The sequence below is a fragment of the Seriola lalandi genome, unplaced genomic scaffold, assembly GCF_002814215.2.
Source record: "Seriola lalandi dorsalis isolate HSWRI2012SDOR001 ecotype SW California unplaced genomic scaffold, Sedor1 jcf7180002054581, whole genome shotgun sequence".
In the NCBI taxonomy this organism is placed as follows: Eukaryota; Metazoa; Chordata; class Actinopteri; order Carangiformes; family Carangidae; genus Seriola; species Seriola lalandi.
The window spans coordinates 3,164,931-3,178,198 of NW_019525134.1; the positions used below are offsets into that span (position 1 = coordinate 3,164,931).

Sequence of the window (13,268 nt, forward strand, 5' to 3'; positions counted from 1 at the left end):
CCACCCCACCCAGCAATATCACCCTCCATCATCCCCCTGTCCTCCCTCTCCTTCCCTCCCCAGAGTCCAGGTACTGCACCACTATGTTTGTACTGTACAGTCAAAAACAACAACAACAAAAAAAAAAAACTGAAACAATGAGCAGAAATCTTTAAAAAGCAGAGCCCTGGGCAGTTTTATCCTTTTTTTCTGCAGTTGTTTCTCGCTCTCGCAACTATAAAGACAGGCCTGCATCTCCCTGTACACACACACACACCACACACACACACCACACACACAGAGTGTTCATCTACTCACACACTCGTACAAAGCCATGCTCTCTTTCTTGCACACTCATTCTCATGCAAGCCCTGCTCATTTTCTAGTGGTGCTTTGTTGGACATGCAGGAGCGGGGAATGAGGACAGGGGGAGGAGAGAAAAGGCTCCTAGCTCATAAAGGGAAGAGGGTAGGCGTGTGTCTAAACTGTGTGAGTGTGTTGAGGGAGAGGTCTTAGTTCAGCTGCCATCTCCTCCGATATTTCTTCTCCTCATCACCTGCAGGGTGGGGGGAAAAAAAGAAACAAAACACACAGAATTTAGGAACTGTAGAAACCAGTGCGACTAGTCTACAGCTACTGGAGAGAGAAGGCATGAAGAGGTTGGAAATCGAGTACCTTTTCACAGAAGGTGAGATAAAAAGAATTTAGGCTGATTTAGAAATGCAGAAGAGAAAAAAAGAGCAGAAGAGACTTGTTAGTAAAATCTGATTTTCAACACCACTGACTTTAATAAGCCTCACCAACTTTAAATATGTCAGACTCATAAGACCAGATTCTTTATTCACCGGGAAAGCGGAAGAAAAAGGCTCCACGTACCTTCTAGATGGTTCCTGGACATATATTTCAGTGCCTCATCCAGGAGGATGACCGGGATGGAGATCTTCAGGACCATGATCCACTGGGACCAGCGCAGGGGGGTCACCTGGAAGATGAGCTGAGGGACAGACGGGAATCAGAGGGTAGATATAGAGCAACAGTTGACAATGTGCAGCGAAGCCCTTTTTATGCGGTGGCCCCTGTGAGCTCAACACACAGCAATGTGAGAAAACAAACAAAGCAAAGAGAAGGCCAAGCAAACAAACGAAGTCAGGAAACACGAGTAAATACCGAAATGCACTCTAAACACAGAGAACACGACCACATATGGAAACCTGCGGCAAATAGTTTCGTGTTCGCAGCTAAACTCAGAAAACACGCTGCAAAACACACAAAACACAACCAAATATAGAAACGCTGCAGTTTCACAGAGCTCAGTGGAAATGAGTTTGCAGAACAACACACGTTTCCAGGGGGACACTAAAAAGTGATGAGCGCGCTGGTCATATTTAAAGAACCCCTGGAAACTTGGCTGAATCCAAAAAAGTCCACGCTCCGGGCTCGCTCCGGGACTGTGAGGGGGATGAAATGTGCCTCATGTGTTTCCATGGAGATAAACTGAAATCCCCGTAACTCGTTTGGAAGTATTTTTCTGAATGGTTCTCAACGGTATTCATATTCAGAATTTATGCACGATGTGTGATCGGAACAGATCTGGTCAGGCTGTGCAGTAAAATGTTCCCTTTCACACGAGCTGCCAAAAACAAAATATCACATCAACATCAAACCCTCGGAGGATCTTCTCACCACAGATGGACTAAAAACAACATTTGCTCGTCTAGTTTTGGAGATTAGAACAAATCCAAATTATTTCGGCCACTTTATATTCTGTATGTGAAATATGAAACCTCACCACAACAAGCTTCTACCACAAAAAATAAATACGGTACACAATATTGTTATTTATGTATTTTTATATTGCCACATTGATTACTTTTTTCTTTCAGGGCCACCGTACTTTTCTCTCAAGATATTTTTTCCGTCTTTAGAAACAACACCAGTGTCCGCGTTGTCAAAAAGGATCTGCCTTTAAGTCGAACACGAAGCCGTGAATTCGGACCGTCTTCGGTGAGTATATGAGTATTGGCCAAACAACTGTCCTGTGTACTCACCGGCAGAGGCTCAACATAGAGGATTAAGAAGTGGAGGGAGAGCGAGAGGATGATGGCTCCCAGCAGCCAGATGTTGACCCAGGGAGGCATCCTGACCAGGGACTGGTTCTCAGACAAACTGCCAGAGAGAAGTTTTAGTAGATCAGCACATGTTGACAATTTAGCTGCTAAACTTGACATTAGGGACTTAAATGGAAGTTATTCCTTCAAACAATAATTTTCTGGAAAGCTCACAGATTTCATTAGTTTCCCATAGGACAATTAAAACAAATGAGCTGTGCAATCAATCAAATAAAACTAAATGCAACATAACAACTAGTCTCCCTCCTGCTAGCAACCGTGTAAACACGTGTCCCCCTTCTTGGTTCTGGATAACATGCACTTTCATTGGTCAGACAGTCCTTTATTTTAACCTTCCCTTTCTCAGATTCTTTCCTAAAAGAGACATTAGCATTTGTTTCTATAGGGAGCTACTGACAGACTTGCTCCATGAGCAATCCTGGCAAAGACACAGGGAGTTTTCCCTTCATGCCACTGTTCCTTTCATTTTCTGTCTCCTCAAAAAAAAAAGCTATATTCCATTTCTTAAGATGTGTGTGTGTGTGTGTGTGTGTGTGTGTGTGTGTGTGTGTGTGTGTGTGTGTGTATTAGCCTGATTCCTTCGCCACATTCACCAAATACAGGATATTATAAATATGAGCGTTATAAAGAGTAACATTACGTCCTGCAGCAGTGAACAGAACTGATGTTCGTGACGGATGTGTTTTTCTGGCACGGAGAGTTTGTCGTTATCCATCAGACGGACGACAGTGTTTTGGTGGATGACAGTGTCTCTTCTTTCTCATAAACCTCTGACAGCCGTGACATTTAAGGAGTGTTTACCTCAGCACCACAACACAAGATGACTGACCTGTTGAGCGCGTTGAACATTTCGATGGTGACCAGCACAGACAGGGCCATGGTGGTGGGGTAGCGGGACTCAAACACCTCACAGTCTATTTTCTGGAACATGGGGTTATCATCGGTGCACTGCATGAAATGTCGCTGTGGAGAGAGAGACAGACAGGAGCCGGTGTGAGTGTGTGTGTGTGTGTGTGTGTGTGTGTGTGTGTGTGTCGGCTGGACCCCTGTGACCTGGTTTTGATGGAGCTGGGATCTGATGGGGGAACAGCTGCACAACCTTGGCCTCGTTCCTACCCTGTGTGCATTCAAACCACACGGGGTCTAACTTCCCTTTCTATTTCTGTACACTGCTGGGATCGCCAGACATCGCTGTGTCCGACAGCGGGGAATGTAAAGAAGACGTGGAGGGTGATGCATATCGAAACATAACGCTAATTAAAACCCTCTCCTCTGAGGACAGGGCACAACAAAGCATACTCAGACTCAGACTCAGACTCAGACTCAGACTCAGACTCAGACTCAGACTCAGATTTGGCAGAACAACATTTTGCAACTTACCAGCTGATAGAAAGACACTTGTGGGCCTTCCTCATCAAACAGGTACCACCACGTCGCAGCGCCTACTGTTCCAAGACCCACGTATCCTACAGGAGAAACAGTCGGAGACTTATGTATTAAGTGTGTATGTATAAATTAAACATATGTTACTATAACTCCCAGGATGGAAATTTGTTTTCCGAACAATGTCGATGCGAGAGTCACACGCAGTGGAGGGAAATCACAATGACTTAAGAGCTTGTTTTAAGGAAACTCACTCTGTTAGTGTGTGTTTATGTCACTTTAATGAATAGTGTGTAAAGGTTCATCAGGCTCTGTGATCAATGCTTTGCTGATCAGTTTCATGTATGCTCAGTGTTTCAGTGTGTGACTTGGTGGCAGCTGATAGACGAGCAGACCGACCACATTTTGTTGTCGTCTTTAAATTTTAGAGAAAAGAAAATCACAAACGTCTTTTCACGATCCTCTCTGGCTGATAAATAAGTTAGTGAAGTTATTGCTTGCATTGGACATAAAGTATATCTCTACTATATTCTGAACAGAGGAAGTTCATACATGCTAATATCAACACCTAGAATTAGGGGGCTGCTAACCGCTTAACTTTAATTTTATACATGCTAATGCTACTTTTTTTTCTAATGTGGATTTTTATGCTAATGTTTCCTTTTTTTATGCTAGTGTTACTTGTATGAGGGAGGGCATCTGTGCTATTAACCTGTGCTGTCTATTGATGGTGTTGAACACTCTCATAGTTCATCTCTCACTATCTGAACAGCTGACTTCCCAGGGAGCAAAATTATTCTGGTGAATACTTGGGCCGCAACCTCGGCCCAAGCCTGGCCCACATACAGCATGACTCTCAGATGCTGCTTCCACATTTGGACCGATCCTGGTGCGGTGACAGCCAGAATCAGCCCAGATGTGGAAGCGCTGTATATGGGCCAGACTCGGGCCGAGGACGCAGTCACATGTTGGGCTTGAAATTTAATTTTGCGACGTGGGTTCATGTCGTCTCAGTTAGCGTTATCACTAGCGTAGCTGCCATTTGTCGCTGGAACATCATGTGCCATGTTAGCTAGCTAGAGCCGCTAGGTGGCTATCGATGTGTGATGTACGATAATAAAAGTTGTAGGTGCTGTGTTAAAATTCATCTCAAAAAAGAAAACTTTCACCTTTCCAGCAAGATTTTTAATAATGAAAATGTCCATATATAAGCTGCCATGACAATGTGTTTTCATGTGTTTTCTACCCTCCTGCTGCTGGAATAACCTGGAAACCTCTCTCCACCATGACAGAGTCACACTGATTAACAGCAGTTTAATCAAATCAGAGCTAATTCTACCTCCAATGGCCAGGTATCTGAAGAAGAGCCAGCCAGAGATGAGAGGCTCCTTCGGGTTGCGAGGGGGTTTGTCCATGATGTCCAGGTCTGGCGGGTTAAAGCCCAGGGCAGTGGCAGGCAGGCCATCGGTCACCAGATTAACCCACAGCAGCTGCACTGGAATCAAAGCCTCGGGGAGACCCAGGATGGCCGTCAGGAAGATGCTGAAGGCGAAACAGAGAGGGGAGACACACAAACGTCAGCCGAGGAGGTCAGACTGGAGGTGGAGACGGTCGGCACGGTGGCTTTATCTCCGTGTGCCTTTTTCCGTTCCTCACCAGACGACTTCTCCCACGTTGGAGGAGATGAGGTATCTGATGAACTGCTTCATGTTGTTGTAGATGGCTCTGCCCTCCTCCACGGCAGCCACGATGGTGGAGAAGTTGTCATCAGACAGCACCATCTCAGATGCTGACTTGGCCACCGCAGTCCCAGAGCCCATGGCGATGCCAATCTCTGCTTTCTTCAGGGCTGGGGCATCGTTCACACCGTCTCCCGTCTGGGACAAGAAGAGATTACTTGTATCGTTAATGCATCAGAACACAAGATTATATTTGAAGTTAAATTGAATTGAATTAAAAACCGCAAAAACCCAAAACGTAACTAATATTTCCATGAAAGGCTCAAGACCCATAATTTCTTTTGGAAGCTGTAACATTTACTGTTAACACAAAGATATTTTATAGACAAGAACTACTTTCAAACAACAGAGGAAGATTTCTAAGGATCAGAGGGTTGGATGAATCTCTTTGAAGAATAAAAGCTCAAATAATTTCTTAGCTGCTCATAAACCAGCGTCATGCGATGTTTGGAACTGTTATTACTTTTGCTTTAAGTTCATCACTCTTTAAATATTTAGCCCATGTGACGTTTTTTTCTGAGAGGATTATTCTTTAAACAGTGATGAGTCTAACAGTGACTGAAGACAAACCGCTGTCTCATTATGCAAAGTCTCATTATCGTCTCAGATCCAGACGGGATTTAGCTAAAGCTGAGCAGGAGAGAGATGTTTATCGGCGGTAGCAGGGCCTCAAGCCGCTTGATACTGCGGTGAATGGTGAAGTCTGTGTGACAGGCAAATGGTGATATTGTTGTTTCCCCCTCCCTCCCATCAGCCCCTCTTCTGAGACGTGTGTCAGATAGGAAGCAGCAGAGCGGGCAGGAGATGACAGCTTTAGATAGCTGTGTCTGAGGGAGCAGCTTCAGAGAGACCTGAAACATGTCACGCCTCGCCGTCCTCTTCTCATGCATCCTCCACAAATCGCTCACATAACATCACAGCCGAAGGACGCGGAAAATAAACTTTCGCCTTGCTAGAGACGTAAAGAAATACGCTGTATGTGACAAAGATATGTGTGGTGTGTATGTGTAGGAAGGAGAGAGCAGTGTAGGTAAGTTGAAGTTGGTGTGTGGGTGCCAGTGAGAGTCATCAGAGCATCATCCCCTCCCCTCACCATGGCAGTAATCTCATCGAATGACTGCAGGTATCCCACGATCTTGGACTTGTGAGCCGGCTCGACGCGGGCGAAGCACCGCGCCCGTTTGACGGCGTCCCTCTGCGCCTCCTGCGGGAGGTCGTCGAACTCGCGGCCCGTGTAGGCCTTTCCCGCCACGTCCTCGTCCTCCCCGAAGATGCCGATTCGTCTGCAGATGGCCACAGCTGTGCCCTTGTTGTCTCCCGTGATCATGATGACGCGAATACCTGCCTCGTTGCACAGTTTCACCGCACCGATCACCTCCTTCCTGGGCGGGTCGAGCATGCCCACACAGCCAACAAACGTGAGACCCAGCTGAAGGGAGAGGAAAGACGGGGAGAATTAAGGATGTAAAGGGCTGTATCTGAAAACAGAGTCTCTTTCCAATTCCACCGAGGTGGACTTTAGTTTGTTCTATTTATATTGGTGCTGAAAACAAGGAACTGTTGCAGGGGAGAGGAACCAAGTGTGAAAGCCTCATTCTTTAAGTGGATGAAGGTTTAATAGCTTCTGTGATTCAAACAAAAGAGAGAGAACTGCAAACGATGACATGAAAGGAATAGTTTGACTTACTAGTTTAGAAGGCACTGGGTGGTTTAGCACCTCCACACTTCATCATCACGTGCTGGTAATTAGTGTTAGATTAGCTGTTTCCAGGCTGTAAGCTAAGCTATCTAACTGTCTCCTGGCTCTAGCTTAGTATTTATTGGACAGGCATGAGGGTCTCAATCTTCTCATCTAACCCTTGTTTAGAAATCCTTGAAATCCTGAAAATGCAAGTTGGGATTCCCAAGCTAAACATCAGATGTTACTTAGGTCCTCTACCTCATACTCCACAAACTTGGTGGAGTTCTCCAGGTCCATGTCCTCTTTGCGTGGCGGGGTGTCATGAGTGGCCAGAGCCAGGCAGCGCAGGGTGTCCCTGCCTGTCCCCCAGTCCCTGATCTTAGACATCAGCTGGTCACGCAGGGCCGGTGTCAGCGTCACCTTCCCTGTCCCCACTCGTAGGTACTGACACCGCTCCATCACACTCTCCGGAGCACCCTGAGGGGACGGATTGTAATTGACACAAGAAAGGAGACGTCAAACAATGGTGAAAACGGAATTCAAATGGAAGCGATGAAAAGTATATTTTCCTGTGTGTTAGTGATTGCATCATTCGTTCATGCCTTGATGAACATCTTGCTCTGGGAGCCCGGCTTGACGGGGGTGCAGTAGACAGACATGGACTTGCGGTCACGAGAGAACTCCAGGGTGAACTCCTTCTTCATCAACTGTCTGATCACCTGAGGGGTAAGAAGGAGGGAGGTAATAGTCGAAATGACAGAGGAGGAGGAGGAAGAGGAGGAGGAGGTGAAGAAATAGAAGAGGAAGAAGAAGAGAGGAGGAGGTGGAGACAAAGAGTCAGAGCTTGAGCTAAGTGGCTGTATTCGTGGGCAGCTGTCAGGCCGGCAGCCGGCGGGTGACTGAGAGGTTTGGCTGAGCTTCTGACAGCTGAAGGGTGACACTTTAAATCAAGCACTTAACCACCTTGTCTGGATGTCTGGCTGCTAGCAGATGTCTGTGGACAACAGCACTTGAAGTTAATGTGGACCTGGCTGAGGACGATTAGCAATAACAGGAAGCCATAGCAAAAAATGACTAATGAGGAGGCAGACCATAATAGGTTTCCTATAGGAACACAAAATTCAGCCTAAAATCAACCCTCCGTACTGTATAATCTGCTTGTTGTGTCAGGTCTTGTTCTACCAGTAGGTGTCCCTCTAGTTCAGTCTGTGCTGATCCCAGTGCACATGAAAGGCTTGAAAGCTTAACAATGCTGATGCTCTCTGTGTGATGTACGCACCCCGAGCCAGGGGACTTTAAACATCTGATAGATGTGCTGAAATCCATCAATGTGACAAACGTGTCCTCTCTAATCAAGCTGGGACAGCAATGGGAGTTTGTCTTGGCACGGCATGCTGGTGAAAGTTTTGTACGTCCAGAAGAGATTCGCAAAGTTAAGGGGTCATCTCGTCTAGAATTTGCTGAGGAAGTATATTATTGATAAGAAGTGTCCTGTATTTGTCCGTTTATCCACTAAGCGGGTGGACTGGGTCGACTCAGAGGTTTGAATTAGACACAGAAAAACTGAGACTTCTTTCACTACAGGGCTCATTTCATCTGAGAAAGTGTCATTGTCATTGACGAGCTTTGTTCTTCCTGAAAGCGAAACCAACGGGGGTTTCAATCGCCTTTACCTACAGCGGAGCGAGAAGGCTCAGAACCAGAGATTATCACAGCGGATGACACCAACATCAGCTTAGCAATCCCCTCATGCACAGGTCAGACTCAACCCTTTCCCACACAGACCCCGACACCTTCTTAAAGGACGTCGAGCCAAAACTGAGCTGAACTCAAACTCATGCAGCAGGCAGGCTTGCCGTCTTTACTGCGGTTGTAAATGACATTTTAAATATTGTTATAGCTGACATCTTTAACAAAAACAATCACACGTCCACGCCCTGAAGTCAAACATGTGTCTGGTGTCTATCGACAACCTTGCGCTTGATTAAATAGTCCTTGAGCAGCACAAAGAACCCTGACCTGTTGACTGATTGTAAGTAACTCTGGATAAGAGCCACAACAATGCTTAAATGCAAAATATCAAATGAGTACAAGAGGGGGGCACACTAGGTCATTATGTCGCCCCCTGTGCAAAGCATAACCAGGGAATGTACAGTATGGTGTAATGAGGGCAGTAATTCAGTCTCAGTGGCACGTTCCTGCTGAGAGGTGTGATGCCTGCAGCAGTCACTGAAGGAAGCAATGTCCTCACTGCAGCTGAGTGAATGAATGAGCGTTAATACTGACTGACTACAGAGACTTGGTTCAAACACTTGACACATCACTGATTGGACGTTAAAACATTACTCAACAGATTTAACATTACAATCCTATAACACTGTCTGACCTGAGATACTGATGATGGGACAGAGATATCATCTTTTTTTTTTTTAAATCCGCACATTCTTCTTCCTCGTCTGTCTGGCAAATTACCCATAATGCAACTTTACCACCGATAATTTAGTTGGAAATTCGGGTGTATTATGCTAGAAGCTGCTTATGTAGCCTGGACCCTCTCACCTCAAGCGGAGATCAGGAGCATCACACACATCTCCACGTGTAGCTTACCGAGTTGCAGGACCCGGCACGTTCCACCTTGCTGAGTCCAGATAGGTCAGTCTTGAAGACGTTCATCTTCTCCACCAAGGTGGTGAGAGCCGTCTCTGTGGCCTCACCCACCTTCTCATAAACCCCCTTGGCCTATAAGAGAACAGAAATACATTGAAAACGTGCTGCTGAACTGAATTTTTATAGTGATACAGTATTAAAGAGCGATTAAGTCGTTAAGAACAAGTCCAAAGCAAACACGCTGTGAGCAAGTCTGCCAGTCGCTCACCTCTGCCTCCACAAACTTTGAGTCATACATGCAAAGTGGTTTTAAATGTGTGTCCTGACCGGCTGAGAAGTGGAGAAGGTGAGATGAAGCAGTAATGGCGTACCACACATCATTTGTTTGTATGAGCAAGCACAGACAGCAATAAAACACCTCGCACCACTTCAGCGCTCTGCCCCCCCCTCCCTCCCCCTCTCTCTCTCCAGTACAATTTATTCTCACACTTTATTCAGAAATGTACAAAATTGGTGGCAAAGCGACAGTTTAGGAGGACAGAAAAACAGTAAGTCTAGGGAGGACACATGGAAGCTGAGGAGTGCCGTATCCCTGGCCTCTCTCCTCCGCATGGTTACCATGATAACATGATGATAACAAAGAGGTGAGAAAGTAATCCAAACCAGAGAAAAACATCGAGTAAAAATTAGCTCAGCTGAACAAGAAAAAGCTTTCTCTGGTGTGTGTGTATGTGTGTGTGTGTGCATTTCAGCGCTACTTTTCATAGTCATTGCATTTACAGTATGTATATTACATATAATGCAAAGAAACATGACACAATGCTGTAAGTGCTACAGGTTTATTTTGCATAGAAACTTTAAATTATATCTCTATGCTTGTTTGAGTGTGTGTGTGTGTGTGTGTGTGTGTGTGTGTGTGCGTGAGAGTGTGTGTGTGTGTGTGTGTGTGTGTGTGTGTGAGACCTCATTGTAGTCCAGTGAAGAGTCATTGCACATAGAGCACACAGTGGCCAACTCCAAAAGTCCATCATAGTCTCCACACTGAACGGGCCTTTCTCCTTTCAGTCTAGAAGGACACACAGACACACAGACACACAAACACACAAAAAAAAAGCACAAATGTCACTCACAACACACAAGGGAAAAACCCTTCACAGTTCGCTACACGTCAGACACAGTAACCTCATCAATATTTATGAGCGGGGAAGATGTTCAGTTGTTTAGCTTTCCAGAGTTGACAGGTGAAACAGTGGTTGTAGGGTAGTAAACAGCGCCTTCGTGCGTGTTCGCGCTCGTGCGTGTTCCTGACAAGCAGTGCTGATTGCATGACAACCATGGATCCCTTCCCAGTAGAGACTGCAACGGTTGCTAGCGAAGCTCCCACACAATAACCCACACTCTGCTGTTATGAAATCGACAGGTTCATGCAGAGTGCTGTACTCACCAAACAGCCAAATAAACAACATGCATACATAATGAACTGCAGAAATCCTTCTTCCTACATAATGACCAGCCACCTACCATTAATCCTCCACAAATGCTGATTTACTGACATAAAAACATCTTTCTGACACAGCAGAGATCAAAATGCCCATGTTTAAAACCTTTTGTTAAGTTTATCTGCACTCGAACAATTACAACTGAGAAAGTGTGTAACTCAATAGGAATACAGTGCAGCTGAGGCTTTAGGGTTTTTACGATTTTTGCGAGATAGTCAACAAAAACATATGCTCAGGTTTACCAGCTATTTCCCCCGGTTATCACAGAAACAGCCATAGCAACACGTAAAGCACAGCTAGACACGTTTTTAGGGGGAATCATTAGCAGTGATGTAACACATCCTGGACCACAGACCACATCACAGCTCGCTTGACTGCATCTATTTCAATCATATCTTATTTTGAAGATAACAACACACAACACAGCCGAGTGTAAATTGTGTTGTTAAAATACGAAATCAGAGACACGTCCTTTTTTACCTAATGAGGTATTTAAGGGGGACAGACTTTCCCCAATAAAAGTGATACATGTTTAAACTGTGACACTCACATTTGTCCCTCAGGGGCATAAGTAGAACCAGTTATAGAGAACTCATGAAGGGTGCAGTTTGAGTCTTCCACCTTGTCTGCGACGAACATCTGGACAGGAGAAAAAGGCAAACACAAACAGAGGCGGTAGTTAGGTAATTAGTGAGAACTGTGGTTGGTCCTTGTGTAGCTGCGGCTGCCCACCGCTGTTAAACAGTTAGGATGGATCAAATGAAGAAATCTGTGTCAGCCTTTCTGTCTTTGGAGCTGGAAAAAAAAAACAACAACCTTGTTAGTTGCACTAGTGAATGAAAGTAGACTCACTGACTCTCCTGTTGACTGAAATCTAGTTTTAACCAACATGGGAGTCATAGTAGTCTCTACGATAAACGGTTATCTTGATACAAACTTTACCCGCCAGCGGTTTCATCATTAGAGAGGCATGTTTGTTGGGCACGCCTCGTCAACATCCACACATGCATATTTTTGCTAAAAATCCATTTTACATGTAAATATCCCTGTGATTTAGGAAAGAAAATAAAACATGGACAATATACAGCTTGTCTTTAAATGTGGGGAAATGTGAATACAAAGGTGCTAAGGATATCTGGAATATTTACATTTTGTGTAATGGTGCACCTATAATGGGATGTTGAGTTAATGAGGTCATCAATAAGCAACTTAGTGTAAACTGTAGCTTTAACTAAGTGTCAGAACCAACATCTAGATGATATCTATATGATAATAGTGGATCTTTTTCACTTCACAGTCTACAAACTGTCACTTAAAGAGACTTCAAGTGTGAATTTTGCATTTACTGTGGCCACCAGTAGCTATTCTGGAATAATAGTAAACGCTAAAACATAATGCAGAGAAGAGGCATAAAGTCTTAAAGAGACTCAGTGATGTCGGTTGCACAGCAACAGTTTGCCAACATGAGCCAGTATCCAACTGCAGGTCACTCCAGACCAGGTGAGGCTGTGGCAGCGCGAGTGCCAGTGTATTTAAACTGAGCAAAGATGTGTTTTATTGGTGATGAATTCAGCTTTTAATTTCAAGCTGAAAATGACAGTTTAATAGTTAATTTGATAAAAAAACTGGCTCTGCAGCGTGTCCTTGTGTTGTGTGTGTGTGGCTCACACAGGTAATAATATTATTCCTCTGCTGTCATAAAAAGCCAGAGTGGAACTGTGGTGGTGCTGTTGGTACATCTTGCAGCTGAGTTGCCAAGTGATTCAGTGCTATTGCATTATCAGCTTCCAATTCACACGTAACGCCACGGTGTCAAAACACACTTCAAGTAAACAATGAAGGCTGCATCGTGTGTAAGGAGGCGACTAAGAAACAGCAATTATTCTTGCCTTTGTTCTTCATCCACTCCGGACAAATTAAAGGTTTTTAAGTATTTATCAAAATCAAACAGTGGCTGTAAACAGGAAGTATTCTGCAGACTGGCAAAATGGTCACTGGAGAGGTGGAGTTCAAACTATGACCAACCCCCCCCCCCAGATTTTTTAGTGTTTCCAAACACACAGGCAACACGGGAGTTCCACCGCTCACGTCTCGGTGTAAAGCTTCATCAGTCAATCACACTTTCACACGACCGTACGCGCTCCGGTCCACTGCAGAAAAACAGAGCACAAGCCAGAGAAAGTGGGAGAAAGAGCTGGAGTCCCAGAGCTGTCCAAGGATTTGCTTTGTTGGCAGCTTTGTTGGCAAATCT

General features: G+C 45.0%; 1 protein-coding gene across 1 annotated transcript in view; it reads right to left on the reverse strand.

The window, feature by feature from the left end:
• Window positions 1–150: 150 nt before the first annotated feature.
• The window catches only part of atp2a3 (ATPase sarcoplasmic/endoplasmic reticulum Ca2+ transporting 3), a 42,250-nt gene continuing 29,132 nt past the window's right edge, over window positions 151–13,268 (reverse strand). The window contains exons 9-21 of the mRNA XM_023418395.2: window positions 11,568–11,656; window positions 10,482–10,584; window positions 9,519–9,650; window positions 7,514–7,630; window positions 7,170–7,388; window positions 6,324–6,659; window positions 5,148–5,368; window positions 4,831–5,033; window positions 3,489–3,574; window positions 2,938–3,071; window positions 2,028–2,145; window positions 856–973; window positions 151–535 (exon numbers count right to left, since the gene is read on the reverse strand). Of these exons, the coding sequence (XP_023274163.1) occupies window positions 492–535; window positions 856–973; window positions 2,028–2,145; window positions 2,938–3,071; window positions 3,489–3,574; window positions 4,831–5,033; window positions 5,148–5,368; window positions 6,324–6,659; window positions 7,170–7,388; window positions 7,514–7,630; window positions 9,519–9,650; window positions 10,482–10,584; window positions 11,568–11,656 (1,920 nt within the window). The 3' untranslated portion in view covers window positions 151–491. The remainder of the gene's footprint in view (window positions 536–855; window positions 974–2,027; window positions 2,146–2,937; window positions 3,072–3,488; window positions 3,575–4,830; window positions 5,034–5,147; window positions 5,369–6,323; window positions 6,660–7,169; window positions 7,389–7,513; window positions 7,631–9,518; window positions 9,651–10,481; window positions 10,585–11,567; window positions 11,657–13,268) is intronic.